The sequence below is a fragment of the Pristiophorus japonicus genome, chromosome 5 (assembly GCF_044704955.1).
Source record: "Pristiophorus japonicus isolate sPriJap1 chromosome 5, sPriJap1.hap1, whole genome shotgun sequence".
NCBI classification, from domain to species: Eukaryota; Metazoa; Chordata; class Chondrichthyes; family Pristiophoridae; genus Pristiophorus; species Pristiophorus japonicus.
Window position 1 is genome coordinate 164507733 of NC_091981.1, and position 25460 is coordinate 164533192.

General features: G+C 44.9%; 1 protein-coding gene across 6 annotated transcripts in view; it reads right to left on the bottom strand.

The window, feature by feature from the left end:
- Window positions 1-25460, bottom strand: part of ppp1r9a (protein phosphatase 1, regulatory subunit 9A) — a 424704-nt gene that overhangs the window by 272929 nt on the left and 126315 nt on the right. For all 6 annotated transcript variants that reach the window (XM_070881066.1, XM_070881067.1, XM_070881068.1 and 3 more), the window contains exon 3: window positions 18539-18659. In XM_070881066.1, coding sequence (XP_070737167.1) covers window positions 18539-18659 — 121 coding nt within the window. The remainder of the gene's footprint in view (window positions 1-18538; window positions 18660-25460) is intronic.

The following is a 25460-nucleotide window of genomic DNA, read 5'->3' on the forward strand; positions in this document are numbered from 1 at the left end:
ATGATCCCTTTAAATACCACTGCTGGAGCCTCCTTCCTGCTTCTCAACGTTTGCTTAGCTTATCGTAGTTAAGGCATGCCGGTAAGTGGAGCAGCAAAGTCCAAACTAGCAGATCGAGCGTCAAGTGAGAGTTGCACTCTCACTGACATCAGGATCTGCTTCATTTCAATGATTTCCGCGATCGCTGCAATCAGCAGCGCTGTCGGCCACCCCAAAATGGTGGCCACTGTGGCACCAGCTGCCGGAAGAGTGGCGGCTGCCATTTTTTCGCCCAATTATGCCGTTAACAGGTAGCGATAAATAGGCCAATTTCTCGTCCTTTGTCTCCTACCTCTCAACCAATTATCATCCCAAGTCACAAGGTTACAGTCAATTCCATGTACTTTTATTTTTGCTAATAATCTCTTTTGTAGAACCTCATCAAATGTCTTCTGAAAGTCTATATAGACAACATCCATTGGCACTCCCCTATCCAGCAGATTAGTGATCTCCTCAAAAAATTCAATTGGATTAGTTAGACATGACCGACCCATCATAAATCCATGCTGACTCTCTTTGATCAGCTCATACTTGTCCAAGTGCCCAGTCATTCTGTCCCTAACTATAGATTCCAGTGACTTCCTCACAACTAACAGATCTTTAGTTTCTCTGGCCCCAAGTTTCCACATGATTTGCTCCTGAATTTTAGGAGCAACTGGTGTAGAACGGAGTATCTTAGAAATCGGAATTCTCGACATTTAGTTTGCTCCAGTTCTAGTCAGTTAAAACAGTTTCACTTTGGAACAGAATTTTTTTTTCAAAAGGGGGCGTGTCCTGCCACTTACGCCTGATTTCAAAGTTTCGTGAGTGAAAACTTACTCCAAACTAACTTAGAATGGAGTAAGTGAAGATTTTTGTACGCTCGAAAAAACCTTGTCTACACTTTAGAAAATCAGGTGTAGGTTACAAATTAGGCGTTGGGAACGAGGTGGGGGGAGGAGGGGGGGAAGGGAAGACATTAAATTCTACAATCAATCCTTAGTTATATTTATACAAATATTATACAAATAAATCCAACCTGAATAAAATTTTATAAGCAAAGAAAAGATTAAATAAACCATGTTCCTACCTGAAATAGCATCAGCCTTCGAGCTGCTGTGCTTCAGGCAGGCCTTTCATGTTGGAGACAGGCAGGGTTGTGGCGTCAGTGTCTCGACGGCAGCGGCAGCAAGCTTCAAGCTGAGCTGCAGTGCTTGAGGCAGGCCTTCATTCTCTTCGTGGCTGGCCGCGAAGAAGCAGCACCGGACGGACCCGAGGCCATTCGGCCATGAGATATCAGTGGCGTCAGTGGCTGGCTGGCAGCCGAAGAATCAGCGGACCGATGTGAGGCCATTCGGCCATGAGATAGCAGCGGTGTCAGTGGCTGGCCGGCAGCCGAAGAATCAACACCTGACACACGCAGTTCTTTATGGTGCTTGAGGCCATTCGGCCACGCTTTAGGGGCGGCGTCAGTGGCTCAACGGCAGCCGAAGATACAGCAGCAGCCTTCGAGCTGTGAGGGGGACTGAGGCCATTTGGACATGGAGAAGCAGCCACATCGACAGTTTTATATTTAAATTTGCAGAATGGGTGCTGCATTGTCAACACCACGTATTATTACAAAGTTGAATTAGCACTCTTATTTCTCCAAACACACAGTCCTTAATTTGCATGCACCAATGCAGCACCGGTTCTGCAAGTTTAGCAGTGAAAAGAGCTGAACTCACTGATTTCAGCAGGTGATTTATTCAGCAGTGCTGCTAAAAGCACTCCCTCACACACAGAAATATAAAAAAAATGAAATTACAAGCCTTTGCAGGGGTCCAAGAAACAAATCTTCACTTTTTCTGCAGTATTTTTAAAAATGGTCGAGTGCCAATGTTTGTGTGAGACTGCTCGAGCGCGCACGCTCCAACGTGCACGCGCAGGGTTGCCGGCACCACGAAGGCTAATTTAAATTGTACCCGCCCCCTGCTACTTAGAAAATCGGCGCGAGTGTTAGGCTCCGCCCCCTGCTGCGAAGAGCGCACCGCGCCAAGCAGACATCGAGCTCCAAGGAGCTCGAGAATATCGGACTTTTTTTAGGCGCAGTTTTCGGCGCGAAAAACAGGCGCCCAGCTCGGAGGTGCGCCGTTTTCGCCGCGGGACGAAACTTGGGGCCCTAATTTCTCCCTCTATCCCTTCTTAAATAATGGAGTGACATTTGCAATTTTCCAATCCAAAGACACAATGCCCAAGTCTTGAGAACTTTGGAAAATTATGACCAACACATCTGCAATTTCTGTATTTATTTCTTTCATACACTGGAAACTATCAGGTCCTGATGATTTTTTATATCTTAATTCCAATTATTTTCTCCACTACCATTTTTTAAACTTGTATTTAATTCCAATAAATTCTCCCCTTGGCATATTTTTAAATTCCCTTGTACCTCTGATATTTTTTATCTCTTCCTCTACTATGAAAACAGATACAAAGATTAATTTCACAAGTTTAGCATTTCGTATTGTTCATTATAGTCTCACCTGCATCTGCCTTTAATGGACCCACATTTTCCCTTACTACTTTTTTTCTCTTAATGGGCTAGACTTTCCACTTTTGTCCAGATCACCCAAAAATGGGCATTATTTCCAGCACGGGCGGTAAATATGGGTTTTGAGATCGCCGGATTATCACCCATTTTCAAAACGCTAACTTTCCATTTTTTAAAATGGGCGATTCCGTGAGCGATCTGAAATGGTTGTTAGCAGTAAACTTTTTTGACCTTCTGCCGTAAAGTGTCAGGGTCCATAGCAATGGCATGGCAACGCTCCTTTCCCACGTTTCAGGCACATAAGAGGAGATAGAGAGAGAGGGAGCAGAGAGGAATTGAAAGCGTATGTGGGTGTGTTGTGTGGGTGTTTGGCTGTTATGGGAGGCAAGAGGGAGATTCACCAGCAGCAAAAAGCCTATTGAGCACAAAGAACATAGTTGGCACCGAGTTTTTGTCAAAAAAAATTTTTAAATGGAAGGGATGGAGGAGGCGACACAGCACGCTGGCGAAAGCAGTGAGCTGGGAGAGGAGCAATTGGGAGGACAAAAAAAAGCAAGGAGGTTCTCGGATGAGGCAAATGCCTCCCTCATGCACGAGGTCAAGTCACGCTGGGGGCAACTGACTCAGGAAGGGGATGGGAAGCCCATCCCAAAGGCCCATCAGAAGATATGGGCTGACATAGCCGAGGTGGCCTCGTCGGCGACCAACCAGGTGCGTGAGGGCAACCAGTGCTGCAAGCGCTGGAACGATTTTTTCGAATCCGCCAGAGTATTACATTTATTTACATGTACTTATATATTTATATAATTTGAATTGTAAGTGTAACGAGTGATTAAAATCAGATGTGATGTCTTGCACTTATACCGGGAATGTTGTACTCAAAGCCTGCATTCACAGTGTACGTCTTTAGGTAAAGAATGATAAGTTTCATAATAATCATGATTACATCTGTCGGTTATGTGTTGTATCAGTCTCTTTGACAGTACCTAGCAATGATATCACGCAATAATCTCATGCCATGCTGTGCTGTTGTTACCTTTTAAAGAAGAAGCTTTCCAAGAATAGGGCCGAGCAGAGGTGAATGGGTGGTGGGCCCCCAGTCATCATCGACCTCACCGACATCGAGGAGCGGGTGCTGGCACTAGTGGGGACCCACCCCCGGTTGGCCATGCAAGCAGCTGCAGAACCTGATGTGATGCCACGTGAGTAAAGTACACACGATTGTGTGATGTAAATTCAATAGATGCCACACCCACTCATATAATATATGATAGACAAATCATAAAAGTGTTCTCTAAATAATGATGGCCTCATGAGAATCATTGCAATGCAGAATTTGGTGATGGTCATGAAATGTGATGTCTGTGATGATCTTGATAGCGGTGGTGCTTTTGTCGTACATTTGCCGTGTGTAGCGCTGAAATCACCTTGTGACCCTAGCACCCCCTTCTCCTCTCATAACCTCATTTATGTTTTGCAGCTCAGCCATCAGCATGGCCCCATGCAAGAACACCGAGCCCAGAAGGTGGGTGCGTGGGGACGGACTCGCCGGACGATCCTCCATCTGCTGCTGAGGAGCCCCGATTCTCGCCCATGGATCTGCTGGGTCCATTCTCAACTTTGAGGAGCCTGCATCGCCAAGCTCCATAATCGACACCAATGACATCTAGTGCTCTTGCAGCCATTCCTACCTCCACCGTGGAGGTACCGGGCCCAAGCACCTTGCCACAGGGCACCCCAGATGTCTCCAGGACGATGCCGACCAAGCAGAGGTTGGTTCGACGCGGCAGGTCTGCTCCATGAGCGGCAGATCGGAGCAGCGACATGGTACATTTGTCCAGGAGGAGTGTTGACATAGGTCAACAGATCCTACGGACAATGGGGGGCATATCCCAGCATGTCCGCCACCATGATGGAGTACGTGCCGCGGATGGCGGAGGCCCTGGAGCTGATAGCCAGGAACACTGGTGGCAGAGGCCTCCCAGTGATCCCGGAGTGTGGCACTGTACCCCAAGGTGCCGCACCCCTATTACCAACGACACACAACAGCCAGGAGGAAGATCTTGCTTCTGGCTCAGGGCACATTCCCACCTCGGGACCGTCCTCTCCTGTATCCGTCCAAGTAGTAGTTCTGCCGTCATCCCTCCCAATGAAGCAGTGCCTGAGGAGCTCCTCGGCCAGGTGGCTTGGAGTCAGGAGGGTAAGGGATAGAGATGGGGACGAGAAGCAGGGGGGGGGGGGGGGCGGGGGGAGGAAAGTGAGGTGCATGGCCGCAGGTATTTTTATGTTGTTGGTGCTATTTTGTTGGGAGCGTTGGGGGAAGGGCCGAGGGGGGCTACCTTTTTGGTTTGCATTTGTGTTCTGTGTTGCTGGAAATGTTGACCATTTGAATGATGTAAATGTGATCAATTTGTTGTGGGGTGGGGTGGAGGTAGGGTGTTTTTTTTACAGTTATAGTTATGATTTCACACAAATGTTCGGATTAAATATTTTTAATTTAACATTACCTTGTTGCGCATTGTCTCAGATCGCTGTACCGTTGCACACTGGTGATTCCTTAACAAAAAGCCAGTGAGACCGGGAGCAGCGTCGAGGAGGTGCGTGGAGAGGCGGGAGTTCCGGGATCGGAGAGGCCTACAAAAGGCCAGTGAGACCGGGAGCAGCGTCGAGGAGGTGCGTGGAGAGGCGGCAGTTCCGGGATCGGAGAGGCCGACAAAAGGTCAGTGAGACCGGGAGCAGCGTCGAGGAGGTGCGTGGAGAGGCGGCAGTTCCGGGGATCGGAGAGGCCTACAAAAGGCCAGTGAGACCGGGAGCAGCGTCGAGGAGGTGCGTGGAGAGGCGGGAGTTCCGGGATCGGAGAGGCCTACAAAAGGCCAGTGAGACCGGGAGCAGCGTCGAGGAGGTGCGTGGAGAGGCGGGAGTTCCGGGATCGGAGAGGCCTACAAAAGGACAGTGAGACCAGGAGCAGCGTCGAGGAGGTGCATGGAGAGGCGGCAGTTCCGGGGATCGGAGAGGCCTACAAAAGGACAGTGAGACCGGGAGCAGCGTCGAGGAGGTGCATGGAGAGGCGGGAGTTCCGGGGATTGGAGAGGCCTACAAAAGGACAGTGAGACCGGGAGCAGCGTGGAGGAGGTGCGTGGAGGCGTGCTTGTGCAGCTACAGGGGGAAGGCAAAAAAGAAGTAGAAAGAAATAGAAAGGTGACGTCACAGCCAAGGGGGTAAGTGATTGGCTGGCGATTGGTAAGTAGTTTTTCTTTTTTCTCTTCTATATCAGTAAGTTAACTTTAGCATTGTTGTTATCAATTTAATCTAATCTAAGGGTTAAGTCATGGCAGGAGAGCTCAGACACATGTTATGCTCCTCCTGTACTATGTGGGAAATCAGGGACGCCTCCGGTGTCCCTGACGACGACGTGTATGGGAAGTGTGTCCACCTCCAGCTCCTGATGGACCGCATTGCGGAATTGGACCTGAAGGTGGATTCACTCTGGAACATCCACGATGCTGAGAATGACGTGAATAATACGTTTAGTGAGTTGGTCTTACCGCAGGTAAAGGGTCCACAGCCAGATAGGGAATGGAAGACCAACAGGAAGAGCAGTGCAAGGAAGATAGTTCAGGGATCCCCTGCGGTCATCCCCCTGCAAAACAGATACACCGCTTTGAGTACTGTTGAGGGGGATGACTCATCAGGGGGGAGCAGCAGCAGCCAAGTTCATGGCACCGTGGGTGGCTCTGCTGCACAGGAGGGCAGGAAAAAGAGTGGGAGAGTGATAGTGATAGGGGATTCAATTGTGAGGGGAATAGATAGGCGGTTCTGCAGCCGCAACCGAGACTCCAGGATGGTATGTTGCCTCCCTGGTGCATGGGTCAAGGATGTCTCGGAGCGGGTGCAGGACATTCTGAAAAGGGAGGGTGAACAGCCAGTTGTCGTGGTGCACATTGGTACCAACGATATAAGTAAAAAACGGGATGAAGTCCTACGAGATGAATTTAAGGAGCTAGGAGCTAAATTAAAAAGTAGGACCTCATAAGTAGTAATCTCGGGATTGCTACCAGTGCCACGTGCTAGTCAGAGTAGGAATTGCAGAATACGTGACTTGAGCAGTGGTGCAGCAGGGAGGGATTCAAATTCCTGGGGCATTGGAACCAGTTCTGGGAGAGGTGGGACCAGTACAAACCAGACGGTCTGCACCTAGGCAGGACTGGAACCAATGTCCTCGGAGGAGTGTTTGCTTGTGCTGTTGGGGAGGAGTTAAGGGGATGGCAAGGGGATGGGAACCAATGCAGGCAGACAGAGGGAACCAAAATGGAGACACAAGCAAAAGACAGAAAAGAGATGAGTAAAAGTGGAGGGCAGAGAAACCCAAGGCAAAATACAAAAAGGGCCACTTTGCAGCAAAATTGTAAAGGGTCAAAATGCGTGAAAAAGGCAAGCCTGAAGGCTCTGTGCCTCAATGCGAGGAGTATTCAGAATAAGGTGGATGAATTAGCTGTGCAGATAGCAGTTAATGGATACGATGTGGTTGGCATCACGGAGACATGGCTCCAGGGTGACCAAGGCTGGGAACTCAACATCCAAGGGTATTCAACATTTAGGAAGGATAGACAGAAAGGAAAAGGAGGCGGGCTGGCGTTGCTGGTTAAAGAGGAAATTAATGCAATTGTAAAGAAAGACATTAGCTTGGATGATGTGGAATCGGTATGGGTGGAGCTATGGAATACCAAAGAGCAGAAAACGCTAGTGGGAGTTGTTTACAGACCTCCAAACAGTAGTAGTGATGTTGGGGAGGGCATCAAACAGGAAATTAGGGGTGCATGCAATAAAGGTGCAACAGTTATCATGGGTGACTTTAATATGCATATAGATTGGGCTGACCAAACCGGAAACAATATGGTGGAGGAGGATTTCCTGGAGTGCAGAAGGGATGGTTTTCTAGACCAATGTGTCGAGGAACCAACTAAGGGGGAGGCCATCTTAGACTGGGTGTTGTGTTATGAGAGAGGATTAATTAGCAATCTCGTTGTGCGAGGCCCCTTGGGGAAGAGTGACCATAATCTGGTGGAATTATACATTAGGATGGAGAATGAAACAACCTTCAGGATATAAAAGAGGTCAGAGGGTCTAGTAAGAAGGAGGAACTGAGCAAAATCCTTATTAGTCGGGAAATTGTGTTGGGGAAATTGATGGGATTGAAGGCCGATAAATCCCCAGGGCCTTATGGTCTGCATTCCAGAGTACTTAGAGGTGGCCTTGGAAATAGCGGATGCATTGATAGTCATTTTCTAACATTCCATAGACTCTGGATCAGTTCCTATGCAGTGGAGGGTAGCCAATGTAACCCCACTTTTTAAAAAAGGAGGGAGAGAGAAAACAGGGAATTATAGACCGGTCAGCCTGACATCGGTAGTGAGTAAAATGATGGAATCAATTATTAAGGATGTCATAGCAGCGCATTTGGAAAGAGGTGACATGATAGGTCCAAGTCAGCATGGATTTGTGAAAGGGAAATCATGCTTGACAAATCTTCAGGAATTTTTTGAGGATGTTTCCAGTAGAGTGGACAAGGGAGAACCAGTTGATATGGTGTATTTGGACTTTCAGAAGGCTTTCGACAAGGTCCCACACAAGAGATTAATGTGCAAAGTTAAAGCACATTGGATTGGGGCTAGTGTGCTGACGTGGATTGAGAACTGGTTGGCAGACTGGAAGCAAAGAGTAGGAGTAAATGGGTACTTTTCAGAATGGCAGGCAGTGACTAGTGGGGTACCGCAAGGTTCGGTGCTGGGGCCCCAGCTGTTTACATTGTACATTAATGATTTAGACGAGGGGATTAAATGTATTATCTCCAAATTTGCGGATGACACTAAGTTGGGTGGCAGTGTGAGCTGCGAGTACGATGCTATGAGGCTGCAGATTGACTTGGATAGGTTAGGTGAGTGGGCAAATGCATGGCAGATGAAGTATAATGTGGATAAATGTGAGGTTATCCACTTTGGTGGTAAAAACAGAGAGACAGAGTATTATCTGAATGGTGACAGATTAGGAAAAGGGGAGGTGCAACGAGACCTGGGTGTCATGGTACATCAGTCATTGAAGGTTGGCATGCAGGTACAGCAGGCGGTTAAGAAAGCAAATGGCATGCTGGCCTTCATAGCGAGGGGATTTGAGTACAGGGGCAGGGAGGTGTTACTACAGTTGTACAGGGCCTTGGCGAGGCCACACCTGGAGTATTGTGTACAGTTTTGGTCTCCTCACTTGAGGAAGGACATTCTTTCTATTGAGGGAGTGCAGCGAAGGTTCACCAGACTGATTCCCGGGATGGCGGGACTGACATATCAAGAAAGACTGGATCAACTGGGCTTGTATTCACTGGAGTTCAGAAGAATGAGAGGGGACCTCATAGAAACATATAAAATTCTGACGGGTTCAGACAGGTTAGATGCAGGAAGAATGTTCCCAATGTTGGGGAAGTCCAGAACCAGGGGCCACAGTCTAAGGATAAGGGGTAAGCCATTTAGGACCGAGATGAGGAGAAACTTCTTCACCCAGAGAGTGGTGAACCTGTGGAATTCTTTACCACAGAAAGTTGTTGAGGCCAATTCACTAAATATATTCAAAAAGGAGTTAGATGTAGTCCATACTACTAGCGGGATCAAGGGGTATGGCGAGAAAGCAGAAATGGGGTACTGAAGTTGCATGTTCAGCCATGAACCCATTGAATGGCGGTGCAGGCTCGAAGGGCCGAATGGCCTACTCCTGCACCTATTTTCTCTGTTTCTATGTCTATGTTTTCTATGAAAAGGTATAATTACACTTAACTTGAATCAACTTAAACTTTACCTGTCACCAAGGTGATGCACACCAGTGATGTATGACCTGCACATCCAGCAGTGCTGCAGGTTTGTAAATAACAACAACGTTCTTTCAAGCAAAGCGCTCATTTAGGAGCTGCTGACGCAAGAGCCTTGCAGCTAACAATCCACCACGGGCCATTTCCTGTTGTCTCGAGGTGGGGGTGGGCATGGTTTCAGCGTCAGACTGATTGTCTGGCCCGAGGTCAGCGTCCACCTCCTCGTCCTCCTCTGCCTCTCTCTCCTGCGCTGGACTGGCAGTCCCTTCTGGCAATTCTTGTCCCCTCCTGATAGCCAAGTTGTGCAGCATGGAGCACACCACCACAAATTGAGCTACCTGCTCCGGGTGGTATTGGAGCTCGCCTCCTGAGTGGTCCAGGCATCTAAAGCGCTGCTTAAGCACTACAATGATTTTCTCGAAGATATTGCATGTGGCTCTGTGGCTCTCGTTGTATCACTTCTCAGCTTCAGTGTGGGTGTCACGCAGGGTGGGGGGGTCACCAGTCAGGTGGCGAGGCCATATCCTTTGATCTTGTAACCAAGCATCCAGCATTGACCTTGTGGCTGACTGGTAAACATGTCGGATACAGCACTCTCATGCAGGATGTGAGCATCATGGATGCTGCCCGGAAATTTGGCATTCACTGCCATAATTATTTGCTGGTGGTCGACAACGAGTTGCATATTTAGGGAGTGGAATCCCTTTCGGTTCCGAAAAACCTCTGCATCCTGAAAAGGTGCCCGCATGGCGATGTGCGTACAGTCTATTGCTCCCTGCAACTTGGGGAAGTTAGCTATTCGGTAGAATCCTAAAGCCCTCTCAGTTTGAGCCTCCTTGATCATAGGGAAGCTGATAAAGTCCATCCTGCGTGTAATAAGGGCTTCAGTGACCTGTTGAATGCAGCAATATGTGGCATGCTGAGATATAGCGGAAATATCGCCAGCTGAGGCCTGAAAGGAACGCGATGCATAGAACGAAAGTGCCGCGGTGACCTTGAACTCGACGGACAGTGCGGTCCTGATGGTGCTGGCAGGCTGCAGATCTCTCCTGATGAGCTGGCATATCTCACTGATAACCTCTTTGTGGCAGCGCAGTCTCCTAAGGCAGGTGTCATCGGACAAGTTGAGGTAAGACTGCTTCTCCCTGTAAGTGTGGGGGGTGTAAGGTCTCGTCCTCCTCATCAGTCTGGCACGTCTTAGTTCGGGCACATAATGCTGTCGAATATACCTTCTGCCATCTCTTGTCTGCAACATTTGCATACTCATCAAGACAGGCTGAGAAATGACAGGTCCCATTCCAATAACTATCAGTATAATACCAATTGTTCACAAGCAATAAATGTCCCCACTAAGACACCTAAACTAAATTCCAATCGTCCACAGTATTATATGATGTTTGTTCAGATGTTCACATCACCTTAAAAGAACTCCAGAGTACATCCAAACTTTCCCGAAGTTGAAGCAGCCTTTTAAATGAAGCGACCTGCAATTTAGAAAATGGTGTCCATACCGCTGTGATTAGTTCAGGCAAGAGCAACTTTTTCACAGCGTTTTTTTCGGCAAGCGATAGTATCGGCGATATGTGTGCGAGGTGCCAAAAGTAACGCTCGCCGATTTTCTGGGCATTAGTTTCGACAAATGTGATCTTTACGACAAAAAAAAGTGGGCGGGCGGTATTATTAAATCTCGGTGTTAATTACATGCCAAAAGTGACGCTGGGCGATATTTATGGGCGTTGGTTTCGCTCATTCTGATCTTTCCGCCCAATTCCGCCCCAAAAAAGTGGGCGGGTAGTATTATTTTTTATCGACGTTACGTTCACACTGAAAGTAATGCTTGATGATAAATGACCGAGAAATGGCCGTTAGTTTCCATTTTGTGGCTAAATCGGCGATATATGGGCATTATACCTCATTTCAGCATTAAAATAGGCGTTAAGGGGCGGTATGCATGCAAAAATAATGGAAAGTCTAGCCCATAATATTTATAAAAATCATTAACATTAGCTTCAAAATTCCTTGAAAGTTTTTTTCAAGTTCCTTTTTGCACCTATTATTTTCTTTATATCCCTTTGTTGGTTTTTATAGCTCTATCAGTCTGCTGGACTTCCACTTTTCCTTGCATTTGTGTAAGTATTTTCTTGTAGCTTGATATGGTCATTGACCTCATTTGTTCACCATGGTTGCTTAACTGGACAAGTCGAGGTTTTGCTTTTTAGGAGTATGTACTGGTTTCGTATCGTATCAAATACTTCTTTGAATACTTCCCACTGTTTGTCTGTAGGTTTACCCCTTAATAGTTTAGTCCCGTTTACTGTGGTTAATTTATTTCTAATCCCTTCAAGTTTTACCTTACTTAAATTTAAAACCTTAGTTTGTGACTCTTCTTTCTGCCTCTCAAACGTGATATCAAATTCAACCATATTATGGTTAGTATTTGGAAGATTTTCCCTTACTGTCAGATTGATAACTAATTCTGGTCCATACTCATCACTGAATCGTGAATGGCATATTCCCTTGCCGTTTCTAAAACATATAGGGCTCAAATTTCCCCAACCCCTTTTTCTGGCAGCCTCACTCGAGGTGTGCCATTTCTGTCCGCCTCCAAGCGCGCCGAAAATCTTCCTCCCGATTCTGGCCGCTCCCCAGCCTCTCCTCGGTGGTGGCGTAGCTTGGCCCAGTGGATTGGGGGCGGAGCCAGCTCCCGGCGCTGAAAACAGTGCCAGGACCTCTGCACATGCATGCTAGAGTCTGCACGCATGTGTAGTAGCTTCTGGCAGGCAGAATCTGTGAGTGCGCGCTGCAGGCTGTGTGGGAGGGGCCCGAAGCACGCTGTCCCTAGCCCTGGCCGAATGGGTTCTCTCATCGGCGACCCGCTGCGTTCCCTAAGGTAGGACTTCTATTTTTTATTTGTTATTTACTGATTGATTGATTGATTATTACTTTGGTCTTGGTGCTTTAGGTGCAGGGTTCCTTCTATTTTTTTATTTGTTGATTAATTGCTTTTTACTTTTTGTGCTTCGTTTAGTGCTTGGTGCAAATGTACTGTTTTGTTTAGTGCTTGGTGCTTTAAATGTATTTATGCTTCTTTAATGTTGTTGTGAAGGTGTTTAGTGCTTTGCAAGGTCCCCTTCCCACCCGCCGCCCCCTCCCCCCCCCCCCACACCCCATCTCTAGCTGCCTGCGCTGATTTCTTAAGTCACCGCAAGGTTTTTCTGAACATACAAGAGTGCCCACTTACGCTGGCCTAAGTTAGTTTGGAGTAACTTTTTGGTGGCTAAACTTGCTTCAATGGTCAAAACAGGCGTAAGTGGCTGGTAACGCCCCCTTTTGAAAAAAAAAACTCAACTAAAAAAAAAACCAAACTAACTCACTCACACTGGGGCAAATTAAATGGCCAGAACTGCAACCAAAAAAATACTCCAGAAAAATCAAGTTGCTCAAAAAAAAACAGAGCAACTCCTGGGGAAATTTGGGCCCATTATTCCAGAAAGCTGTCCCAAATACTTTCTAGAAATGTGTTGCTTCTTTGGCTCTATTATCCCCACCCTCTAACCTGCTATACCTGGAAAAATTTAAGTGGTCTTGACTGCCATGTGACATCAATTAGTTGTTATAAAATAGTGTATCCTCTGATTCACCATAAGCAAAACCACAGGAGATTTACTAGTAATTGATAAAATGTATGGGAAGATGGATACAAGAGAAAACCATTACCGACACCACTTACATTGACGGGTCTAATGCCGAGAGCCACAAAGTGAAAGAATGCAAGTTTAAAGCTACCCTCTAGTTAATTCCCAAATCAGAGCCATGGCAGGTAGAGGTCGTGGTGCATCATCCCCACAGGGTGAAAGGAGAAATAAAATGAGCAGCAATTCTTGCCCCCTAGAATCATGCTAAAAGGGAATACTGGCAAAACAGCTCAACAGCCCACACCCTTTCAACAGATTGTGGGCTGGATATTCCAGTCTTCAGCGCTCCGAGTTTCGCTCCGGAGCCGTGGTAATTGTGGTGGTGGTGGCTTCAGTGGTCTGCAGCGAACCTCCAGTCCGGTTTTGCAGCGGCGCTGACTGAGCAGCACCGCCCGGAAGAGCTGTGCCCGGTGTGCAACGCCCCTGGTTACGACACCGGAGCGAGTTTGACCTCCTGCCTTGACCCGTCCGCCTGGAAGTGCGCCCGCAATGACCACCTGGGAAATCGGGGCGGTCCTACGATCCCGTCAGCAAAGAGGTAGATAATGGATTCCTAAGGTAAGTGTGATTGTTTTTTCTTTTAATTTTTTCTGCGATTTGTGTTGTGGTGACGTGGGCAATGTTTTGAGAATGTTTTTGTGTTTTTTTTAAAGTTTCTCTCGGAGCGCTCCAGGAATTTAGTTCGGGAATTTCCCATCCTTGTGCCACAAGAGGTGTACAATGCCTCCCTTAGCGCTGCACCCCCCGGCGCAGGGTCCAGATGTTCAAAATGTAATTTGAATCAAAATTAAGTTTTTTTTTTTAAATACTGTTACTCCAACATCCCTCATTTGCAAACAGGATTAATTTATGAATGGGTTATTAAAATACGTTAAAAATATTTACATCAAATAATGGATAGCCACAAAAATTATAGTCATAATTCTGACATGCAAGTATGCGGCTCACAAGGATAAACTTTTGAAAGAATACAGGGGAACAGAGTGCTTCCTAGAAATACAAATAGTCTTACATGCAAAATACCACAGGCCCCAACCCTCATCAGTCATGTCCACTATAGAATTTATTTCAGTTTAAGGATTATTTAACAAATCACAAATATTTAAAAAAAATATTACAGCCTTTAAATGTATACCCATTCCTTTTACCCAAAATGTGTTTTCAGTTTCTTCAGGTAGACTGATTATCCACTCACCCATACAAATTAATTCCATAATCAAAACTAGTAACATCAGATAATAATAATCAAATCGGACAGCTGTATCTGCAGCCACAGTTCCTCAATTCTTGTCTTAGCCTTCATTCTATAGTTGGCCCCTGAAGCCATCACTAGCCACTATGTCATGTGCCAGTTTCCATCTCTTGAGCTTCCATAATTACACCAACTAAAGACTTTAAGCATCAGCATGAACTTATATCAAATGCATAACTCCAGATCACGATGTTGACGACCATTATCCCTGCCTCGGGTTTTGACACTACACTCGGAATTTCTGATCTGTAGAGAAACCGAGACGAGAGAAAAGATCTTTAAAAGAGTCTCAGATTCTGTATCTAATTTATCAGAATTTAAAGATCCAAGCCTCTCTGTTTAGCTTCTTCTACCTCTATTGAGGCAGCACCAGGAACTTTGTTATAAGTCTAAAAATTAACAAATTCCCCCTCTGGTGCCAGTTACCTCCTGTGATTGATCGATATTGACACTGAGAATCTCCTTCCCACCTCAAACGTGCATTGCCAACATGCTGATGGACAACTCAATTTTTGGCAGAAACTTTGATGTTCTTTCAAACTCCATCCCTATGCCGGCACCAATAGCCAAGAAAATCAGCTGCTGGCTCTCTCGGCATTAAGCTCACATTCAAGCCCCACATCTGCTGACATTATGCAGAAACCAACATGTTAAATACCTTGGATAGTCTGCTGAGTATATTTTTCACACCATTGTTACTATTAGAACTCAAAATTATTACCCCTTTAAACCAAAACATATAACTCCTGCAATTATCATTCAATGACATATGTTCAACCAATTTCACCTAAACATCAATGATTAGATATGCTAAATTCAATAACTTACTCATAAATGGGTGAACAGAACCCTCATCCTTTTCTAGTGTCAGCATCTAACAAATCTAGATTTCCTCCTCAATTTGGGGTTTGAAATAAATCACAAAGAGCCTTCGGCCTCCATGATGCGTGCAATACAATCTTTCATGCCCAAATATCCCAATGTATTGACATTGCAAGCATTCCGAAATCCTACCTTATGTATCTGTAGTCACGATATTAAACAAAAGCTTTCCCCTCAAAATGTCCATCCAATATTCAATAAATTAATTTTCAATAAATGTCCTAACTTGTGGATTAGAACCATAACAGTAACTGGATTGTTCTAAAAATTCAACAGGTTCACTAATGTCCTTCAAGAAACAGAACCGGTCACCCTACCCAGTCTGACCTACTTGTGACTCCAGTGTCACAATATACAGAAGACTCTTAAAGCCCTCAGAACTGGCCCTAACAAGTCACTCAGTTGTAAAACAACCACTGCAATACAGGACACTAAGAGAAATATCGGCAACAACCCAGGCATTGACCAGGACAAGACTCAAGCAATCCCAGCCTAGTTGACACTCCAACATCTGGAAACTGGAACTCAAGATGGAAAGCAGGCCCGCAGGCTAGTCATGCAACAATGTGACACAATCATACTCACAGTCATATCTATCAACTAACATCCCAGACTTCTACATCATCATCCCTGTATATGTCCTGTTCCAATGGCAGAATAGACCCACCAGAAAAGGGGAATGTAGTATACAAATAGGTGGGTGTGGCCCTGGAAATTTTCCATGAAGTCTTGTGCATTCAGGTCAAACAAAATGAAGGACACCTCCTACTGACTACGTAACTACTCTCACTCCCAACTTACAAATCAGTATGCTTCCATATTGCACACCACTTGAAAGAAACATTGAAGTAAGCAAGGGTACAGAATGTATTCAGACTTAAATGTTCACCAAGAGTGGCTTGGTAGAACTACTGACTGAGCTGGTTGAGTCCTGAAGGACATAACTCCCGACTGAGCCTGCATCAGGTGATGAGAGAATCAGCACAAGGGAATAACCGACTTGACCTCATCCTCATCAACATTGGTTACAGTATATAATTCTGCTGCTGCTGATGGCACACAGCATGTCATAGGTGCCCAGCTTTGGGCTTCTCGAACATTTCCTTAGTCTGTTCCACATCGCACAATGGCCATACTACATGATGGAGGGTATCCTCACTGTGAAGACTAGAGTTTTGTGAAGACTAGAGTTTGTCTTTGCAAAGACTGTGTAGACATCTCTGTCTACAATAGCATTATTGGTAGTGGTCACTGCATAGCCCTTCTAAAGACAAAACTCTTATCTTCACAGTGAGGACACCTTCCATCACTACCACTGTCTTACATAGGATTGACCAAGGACAGATCTAGCACCCCAAAGGTATAAAGTGCTGTGGGCCATCATCAGTAACAAAATTGTATAGCAGCAGAATCTGTAGACGCATACCCCAGCATATCCTTCCATTAGGCTGGGAAATTAACTCTGGTTTAATGGGAAATGTAGAGGGCATGCTAGGACAGTGGTGGCAAAATACCAGATTCAGTCAGTCAGGTCATTCTATCCGGCATGCTGGACGGGACAGAAATAGAACGCAAGGCAAAGCTCGAGCTGCACATCAATCTATCCACTTTCACTTCTCATGGGTCAGAGACGGACCCGAACTGCAGCCAAGGAAAAGCATATTAATACTCAATACAAATTAATAATTCGCAAAAGCAATTCTGGGCTCCAATGGCGGATGTGCGTACCCGCCATTGTACTCGAACATATCCTATCCATTTTAGAGTCGAGTCATGGCTACTCATCTCCATGATTCTTACCGAAGAAAGAGATTGGAACTACATCTTTCCTCTCACGGTACCCAGAATACGAAGGCAGGAGAGTTCTCATCTGGCACCAATTGGGACTGCATTAGTAATCTTTGCAGAGAGTTACAAGGATGACTGAGGTGGGAAATTGATGCTGACACAGGCTGTAAAGAGAATACAGTTCTATTTCACAGCACTGATTTACAGAGACGAGAAGATACCACAACATTTTCAACTTTTATCTTTGACTCATTTCTAAGCACTATTGAGTACATTTTGTGTATTTAAGATAGTATCTGACTACTATCTGAATTTATGTTGATGTTGATTTTTTTTTCGTGCGTGGCCCCTTTAAATTTGCTGCACAGCATCTCTTCCAGCAGCAGGAGCTGGTGAGCGGCCTGTGCGGGGCCTCACAATTGGTGTCTGGCTGTGCATCTCTAGGGGGAACATTGGTGTGCGGCCCTCAACAGCTCACCAAAACTTATTAAGTGGCCCTCTAGCCCAAATAACTGTCCACCCCTGTGCTAGGAGCACCAACACCCATAATTCAGAATGAGTCACCAACCTAAGGAAGCTACAACACAAAGCTACCGGATTATCAAACACACGAAGAAAAAGGCTACATATGAGCTAAGCGTTCCCACAACCATTGGATCAGAACAACGCTCTGTAGCTCTATCTCATCTAGTCGAGAAGCAGGCAACTGGTAGGACGAGGGGGAGGCTCCATAAACATACCCACCGTCAACCATGGCAGAGCCCCGTGTTTTCAAGCATTTTCAGTCAAAAGTGCCAAACAGATGATTTTACTCAGCCACCTCATGATTCCAACCCTCATATATGACAATTTCCAGTCAATCAGTTTATGTGATATTAGAATCATAGAATGGTTACAGCACAGAAGGAGGCTATTCAGCCCGGCGAGCCTATACCGGCTCTCTGTAAGAGCACTTCAGCTAGTCCCACTTTCTCGTCCTTTTCCCGTCGCCCTGAATTTTTTTTTTCCTTCAGGGACTTATCCAAATCCCTTTTGAAAGCCACGATTGAATCTGCCTTCACCACCCTTTCAGGCACTGCATTCCAGATCATAACCATTCACTGCGTAAAGAGGTTTTTCCTCATGTCACCTTTGATTCTTCTGCCAGTCACCTTAAATCTGTGTCCTCTGGTTCTCAACCCTTCTGCCAATGACAATAGTTTCTCTCTATCTACTCTGTTTAGGCCCCTCATGATTTTGAAATCAACTTAAGCAGCAACTTGAGAAACTCGACAACTAGCAAAATGAGAGCAACCACTGTTTCGTAATCAATAAACACTGAACTCACTTGACTGCCTTGTGGACTATTAGGTAACCATAGCCACTTATGCAACTTGTGACAAATCTAAACTGACAACTGAGTTAAACTTTTCATAGTTGAAAGTTATTCTAGACCCATCATGTTTTTGGACAAGAGAAATCCTGCGATATCAAAAACAATACAAAAATGTGGCCTTTTCAACAGCAATTTTTCTTACCTGCTATCCCTTTGAGCTGCTCCTCCCTCTGTAACGGTCTTGACAAAAATTCCTAGTTTTTCTAATCCTGCATCTGCTCCAACTCCCATTCCTATAATACTGATGCCAAGACCATCCTCATCTGCAGAGTGAGAGAATAAAGAATTAATTTGGGGATGAGCTCAAATAATGCACTGAAAACTTGTGCCAATGCTGCACTGGATCATCCAACACAATAGTTATTTTTAACTATGATACAGAATAGGGAAATAATAAAGAAGTCAGCAATCAAGCAAAATTATACTGAAACACATTCTGTTGTTAACATATCCAGAGGAGGAAGTGAATATGAACAACAAAAAATGCAACTTGCATTTATATAGCACCTTTAACATACAAAAACATTCCAAGATACTTCACAGAGGCATAATCAGACAAAATGGATTCCGAGTTAGAAAAGGAGCTATTAGGAGTGTGACCCAAAAACTTGGTAATAGATGTGGGTTTTAAGAAGAATTTTTTTAAAAGCTACTGCTGGAGATGCTCTGGCTACCATTGGATGGGCAAGAGTGAAATCAAGCAAGTGCAGTCCACTCAGTTGGACAATGGAGGGAGAGAAGCTGGAAGGCAATGGTGTGATCGACCAGGTCAAAGGCTGCAGACAGGTCGAGGAAGCTGAGGATGGAAAATGCAACATGTTCACAATCAGAGGTTGTCATTGTTGACTTTGATTAGGGCTGTTTCAGTGGTATCCTGGAGATTCAAACATGGAGTTGTGGAAAGATAGGTAGGGATTTGGGAGACGACAACATGTTCAGTGACTTGAGAGGAAGGAGGACTAGAGATGGGGCAGCAGTTTGCAAGAATAGAGGGGTAACGGATGGATTTATTGAGAAGAGGGTAATTATAGCCATTTTGAAAGGGGTGGGAACAGTATCTTTAGAGAGGGGAACCATTTACAATGTCAACTGGAATAAGAGCCGGAGAGCTCAGCAGTGAGTTGGATGGTCAGCAGTTTAGTGGGAATAGGGTAATGGGAGAAGGAGGTGGGTCACATGGGCAAGATGTGCTTGGAGAGGAAATGAGGGAGATATTGGAGAGAAATTAAAGAAAGATGTCAGATTGGGGCTAGAGCAGGGGGAAGGGTGGAAGCGCCAGAGATAGGTGAATGGATGGTCTCAATCTAGATATCCTCATGTCTGTGCCCTTGGACTTGAGAACAAAGCTGGGGCCAGAACCAGGGTGAGCTAACAATTTCGCTGGGATCAAGGGCATCAAAGGTGGAATTAAGGGAATGGTTGAGCTGACTGACTGCTGGCGAATGGAGGGGGAAAGGCTAGACAAATGGGATTTAGAAAGCACAGTTGTAAGTGACTTTGGGGGGATGGAGAAAGTATTGTGGTTGAAACAGGGTAGGGGTTGTGGATGCTGAAGGATGCAAGGAATTGAGATGGCATGGTCGACGGGGTGGCCATGAATATGGTTTGGAGAGTTTATATGGAGAGAAAGGTAGAGACAGGACAGGAGGAAATTAGATCAGAGTAGAGAGGACAAGGTGAGTTGAGATCGAGATTGAAATCACAGAGGATAAAGAGTCAGTACAGAGGAAAGAAGGAAATCTCAGGGAGAAACGCTGGAAGGGGGACGACAGAGAATCAGGATTTTAAATGAGGCGCAAGTGGGGGCAGGAAATGGGTGGAACAAGGTGAGGTGTTTGACCAAGGCGGCGTGGAAGCAGTGGAGAGATGTCAGGGATTCTGGGGACTGCGATGATGTCTTGGGAGTCTGAAAATGCCAAGAGGCGATGCTGGATATTGCAGCGTTAAAAGGTGTAAGGAAGCAGTTGGAGTCGAAACAAGCCCGCTCATGATCTCCCAAGTCTGTGACGAGCAGTAGAATAGACACTATATCAGATCATGGTGGCTTAGGCTATAATCCACATTTATTAAAAGTAGTAAGAGACAGTAGCAGGAAGTAAATAATGCAGATTTCACTTACTGTTAGAACTTTTAATCCATACCTTTTTAGGTACAAAAATAAGGTGTAACAATTTGCTCTCTTTGACACTAAACCAGGAACTGCATCCATAACGTAACATATATGGGGCTTTTTTCATTAAAAAAGTTTCCATATTCTCAATAGGTTCAGAAATAAATAGCAGAAAACAAATCAAATATATCGCTTTGCCTGGGCAAGGAACTATCAATCAATCTCTGATGCAGAGACAGCCTGTGAGACCTCTATGTCGATAGAACTGGGCTACTCGAGATCAGCGCAGCCTTTTGGGAATGCAATATCAAAATGTTGGCACCCAGTTGGATGTTGTGCAAAACTAAACGATTCTGATATCCCAGCTATTAGTAATGAAGATATTCGCCTGAAACATTTAGATTGGTGATATCCTTCTACAAGCCTGAAGTGATCAAGTAAAGAATCAGAACAGTTGAGCAGATTACTCAATAATAGGCAGACCACTCAACTACAGCATTCACAGATACATATGAGGAAGTGGATTTGCTCCCAATCAGATAATCTAAAAATGCAGAAAGCAAAATTGAAGTGTTTAATCAAATAAATAATGAAAAAATATGATTTGAATTGTGACAGACTCCATTACTTAGGGATATGGGAGCATTCTGAATCAGGAAGCCAGCAGTGTGTGGAAGTGACGCAGGGGAATCAAACATGCATTTCACAAATCCCAAGATGTTGGAGCTCCAAAGTACTGCAACATTATACATTGGCCCGGAATTTGCGGTCAGTGGCATGAATTTCAGCTCTTCCAACCTTTGTTTGAATCTGGGGTCAAATCAAGCGAATCCTAAGTATCCAGCAACAGTGATGTCATCAAGCTGGCTAAGCAGCCAATCACATTGAAGAATTCACAGGCAGCAAACCAGGAAGTAAAATGCACAGATTATAATTTACTTTTTATAAATTTTACAGAGCGAAATAAAGATTAGGATATATAACATATGATTATTGTAGAAGCTGAAATATCATAAACAAACTTTAATTTTTTTTTAACTTGTAATTCTGACATTCCACAAATATAAAATTTGTTTTTCAGAGCCAGAACGGTTGTTCAGCAGTCAGTATGCCATTAACAGCACACCATTAAAAACCCAGTTATACCTCTTTCAACAAGGCCTAAAGTTTTGGAGTGGGGGTGGGGGGTTAACAGCGATATTCCATCGTAAAAGGGGGCGTTTTCATCTTTGTATGTGATTTCAACAGACTGCCGGCTCTGGGGAGTTCCACAGCGCAACCTGTGGCGAAGCAGTAAATGACTGACCATAATTTCACGATCTCCGTGATTATCTGTGCATGCGTTAAATCGTAAGGTTACTATCAGCTTCAGAGAGGCAATAACATAAGAACATAAGAAATAGGAGCAGGAGTAGGCCATTTGGCCCCTCAAGCCATTCCGCCATTCAATAAGATCATGGCTGATCTGATCTTAAGCTCAGCTCCACTTCCCTGCCCATTCCCCATAACCCTTCTCTCCCTTATCGTTCAAAAATCTGTCTATATCCACCTGAAATATATTCAATGACCCAGCCTCCACAGCTCTCTGAGGCAGAGAATTCCACAAATTTACGACCCTCAGAAGAAATTTCTCCTCATCTCAGTTCTAAATGAGCGACCCCTTATTCTTAAACTATGCTCCCGTGTTCTAGATTCCCCCATGAGTGGAAACATCCTCTCTGTATCTATCTTGTCGAGCCTCCTCAGTATCTTATATGTTTCAATAAGGTCACCTCTCATTCTTCTAAACTCCAATGAGTATAGGCCCAAAATGCTCAACCTTTCTTCATAAGTCTTCCCCCTCATCTCAGGAATCAACCAAGTGAACCTTCTCTGAACAGCCTCCAATGCAAGTGTATCCCTCCTTAAATAAAGGGACCAACACTGTACGCGGTGTGGTCTGATCAATACCCTGTTCAGTTGTAGCAGGACTTCCCTGCTTTTATACTCCATCACCCTTGCAATAAAGGCCAACATTCCATTTGCCTTCCTGATTACTTGCTGTACCTGCATATTAACTTTTTGTGTTTCATGCATAAGGACCCTCAGCTCCGTCTGTACTGCAGCATTTTGTAATCTTACTCCATTTAAATAAGAACTTGCTTTTTTATTTTTTGTGCCAAAGTGAATAACCTCACACTTTCCAATATTATACTCCATTTGCCAAATGTTTGCCCTCTCACTTAGCCTGTCTATATCCCTTTGTAGATTCTTTATGTCCTCCTCACAACGTGCTTTCCTACCCATCTTTGTAACATCAGCAAACTTAGCTACATTACACTTGGTCCCTTCATCCAAGTCATTAATATAGATTGTGAATAGATGAGACCCCATCACCGATCCCGGTGGCACCCCACTAGTTAACGTTTACCAACCGGAAAATTACCCATTTATCCCAACTCTCTGTTTTCTGTTGGTTAGCCAATCCTCTATCCATGCTAATATATTACCCCCAACCCTGTGAACTTGTATCTTGTGCAGTAACCTTTTATCTGGCACCTTATTGAATGCCTTCTGGAAATGCAAATACACCACATCCACTGGTCCCCCCTTGTCCACCCTGCTTGTTACATCCCCAAAGAGCTTCAGCAAATTTGGCAAATATGATTTCCTTTTCATAAAACCATGCTGACTCTGCTTGACTGTATTATGCTTTTCCAAATGTCCTGCTACGGTGTTTGAGGTGACAATCCAGGAGTCACAAAGATGGAGAGGATAGCTAGCGTCATTGTTGTGCCAATGTCAGTGTATGTTTGAGTTTGCGTGTATGTATTGGCACATGCGGCGGAGCCTGGTCTCCGGTTGTCTTGGATCCCCTTGCCACTGGACCAAGAGACCTTGCTCCGTCAAGTCCATGTGGTGGCTGGTGTGCAACGGCCACCCCACGTTAAAAGAATTCATGCACCGGCATCTTTCACCATTTAAAATGAGTTAATCAGTCACCTGAGTACTCATTTTTAGTGTGGACGCAAGTCATCCTTGAACCCGAGGGACTGCCTATGTTGATGATGATGCTACTGCTTCCTTAATAATGGACTCCAGCATTTTCCCAACGACAGATGTTAGGCTAACTGGTCTATAGTTTCCTGCTTTCTCTCTCCCTCCTTTTTTTTTTAAGAGGCATTACATTTGTGGTTTTCCAATCCGCTGAGATCTCTCCAGAATCCAGGGAATTTTGGTAGATTGTAACCAATGCATCCACTATCTCTGCAGCCACTTCTTTTAAGACCCTAGGACGCAGGCCATCTTTAGTCCCATTATTTTACCAAGTAGGGTTTTTTTAGCGATAGTGATTGTTTTAAGTTCCCCTCTGCTGATAGCCCCATGATTATCTATTATTGGGATGTTTTTAGTGTCTTCTACCGTGAAGACCGATACAAAATATTTGTTCAAAGTCTCTGCCATTTTCCTGTTCCCCATTATTAATTCCGCGGTCTCATCCTCTAAGGGACCAACGTTTACTTTAGCCACTTTTTTCCTTTTTATATACCTGTAGAAGCTCTTACTATCTGTTTTTATATTTCTTGCTAGTTTACTCTCATAATCCATCTTCTCTCTCTTTAGTATTTTTTAGTTGTCCTTTGCTGGTTTTTAAAAATGTCCCAATCCTCTGGCCTCCCACTAATCTTGGCAACATTCTATGCCATTGTTTTCAATTTGATACCATCCTTTACTTCCTTAGTTAGCCATGGATGGTTCTCCCTTCTTTTAGTCTTTCCTTCTCATGAATATATTTTTGTTGAGAGTTATGAAATATCTCCTTAAATGTCTGCCACTGCTCATCAACCGTCTTACACTTTCATCTATTTTCCCAGTTCACTTTGGCCAACTCTGCCTTCATACCTTTGTAATCTCCTTTATTTGAGACCCAACTTTCTCAACCTCCAACTGAATTTGAAATTCAACCATGCTGTGATCACTTTTTCCTCGAGGATCCTTTACTAGGAGATCATTTAGTAATCTTGTCTCATTACACAGTACCAGATCTAGGATAGCCTGCTCCCTGGTTGGTTCCACAACGTACTGTTCAAGGAAACCATCCCGGATACATTCTATGACCTCTTCTTCAAGGTTACCTTGGACAATTTGATTTGTCCAATTAAAATGAAGATTAAAATCGGCCATGGTTATTGGCGTAACTTTCTTACAAGCCTCCATTATTTCTTGATTTATCCTCGTCCTACAGTGTAGCTACTGTTAGGGGGCCGATAGATTACGCCCACCAGTGACTTCTTCCCCTTATTATTTCTTATCTCCACCCAAACTGATTCTACATCTTGATCTTCTGAGCCAAGATCATTTCTCACTACTGCACTGATCTCATCCTTTATTAACAGAGCTACCCCACCTCCTTTTCCTTTCTGTCTATCCTTCCAAATTGTCAACTACCCCTGAATATTCAGTTTCCAGTCTTGGTCACCTTGCAACATCTCTGTAATGGCTATCAGATCATGCCCATTTATATCTATTTGTGCCGTCAACTCATCTATCTTGTTATGAATGCTGCGTGCATTCAGATAAAGAGCTTTTCACCATTTTTCCTTGCTGTGATCCCACTTTCGGATACACTCTCATTTTTGTACATTCTGTCCCTTCCTGTCACACTCTGGTTATCATTTCCCCATCGCTACCCTGCTCTATTGCCTTCTCGTTTCTCTTTGATTTTTTAAATTTCCGCTCACCTGAACCCTATTTAGTTTAATGGAGTAACTATTTGTACTCTGTCTCCCTTCTGCGCATGCATCTCCCGACGCATGCACAGAAGTGAGTTAGGACAAATAGTTTCCGACTTCGCCCCCCCCTCCTCCCCCCGCAGCGCAATATACACTAACCCTTTTCTGCGCATGCGCCCATCCGCAGCACCGATCCGTCGACCATATTGCCTCTACTGTGCCGAGCCTCCGAGCAGCCTCGA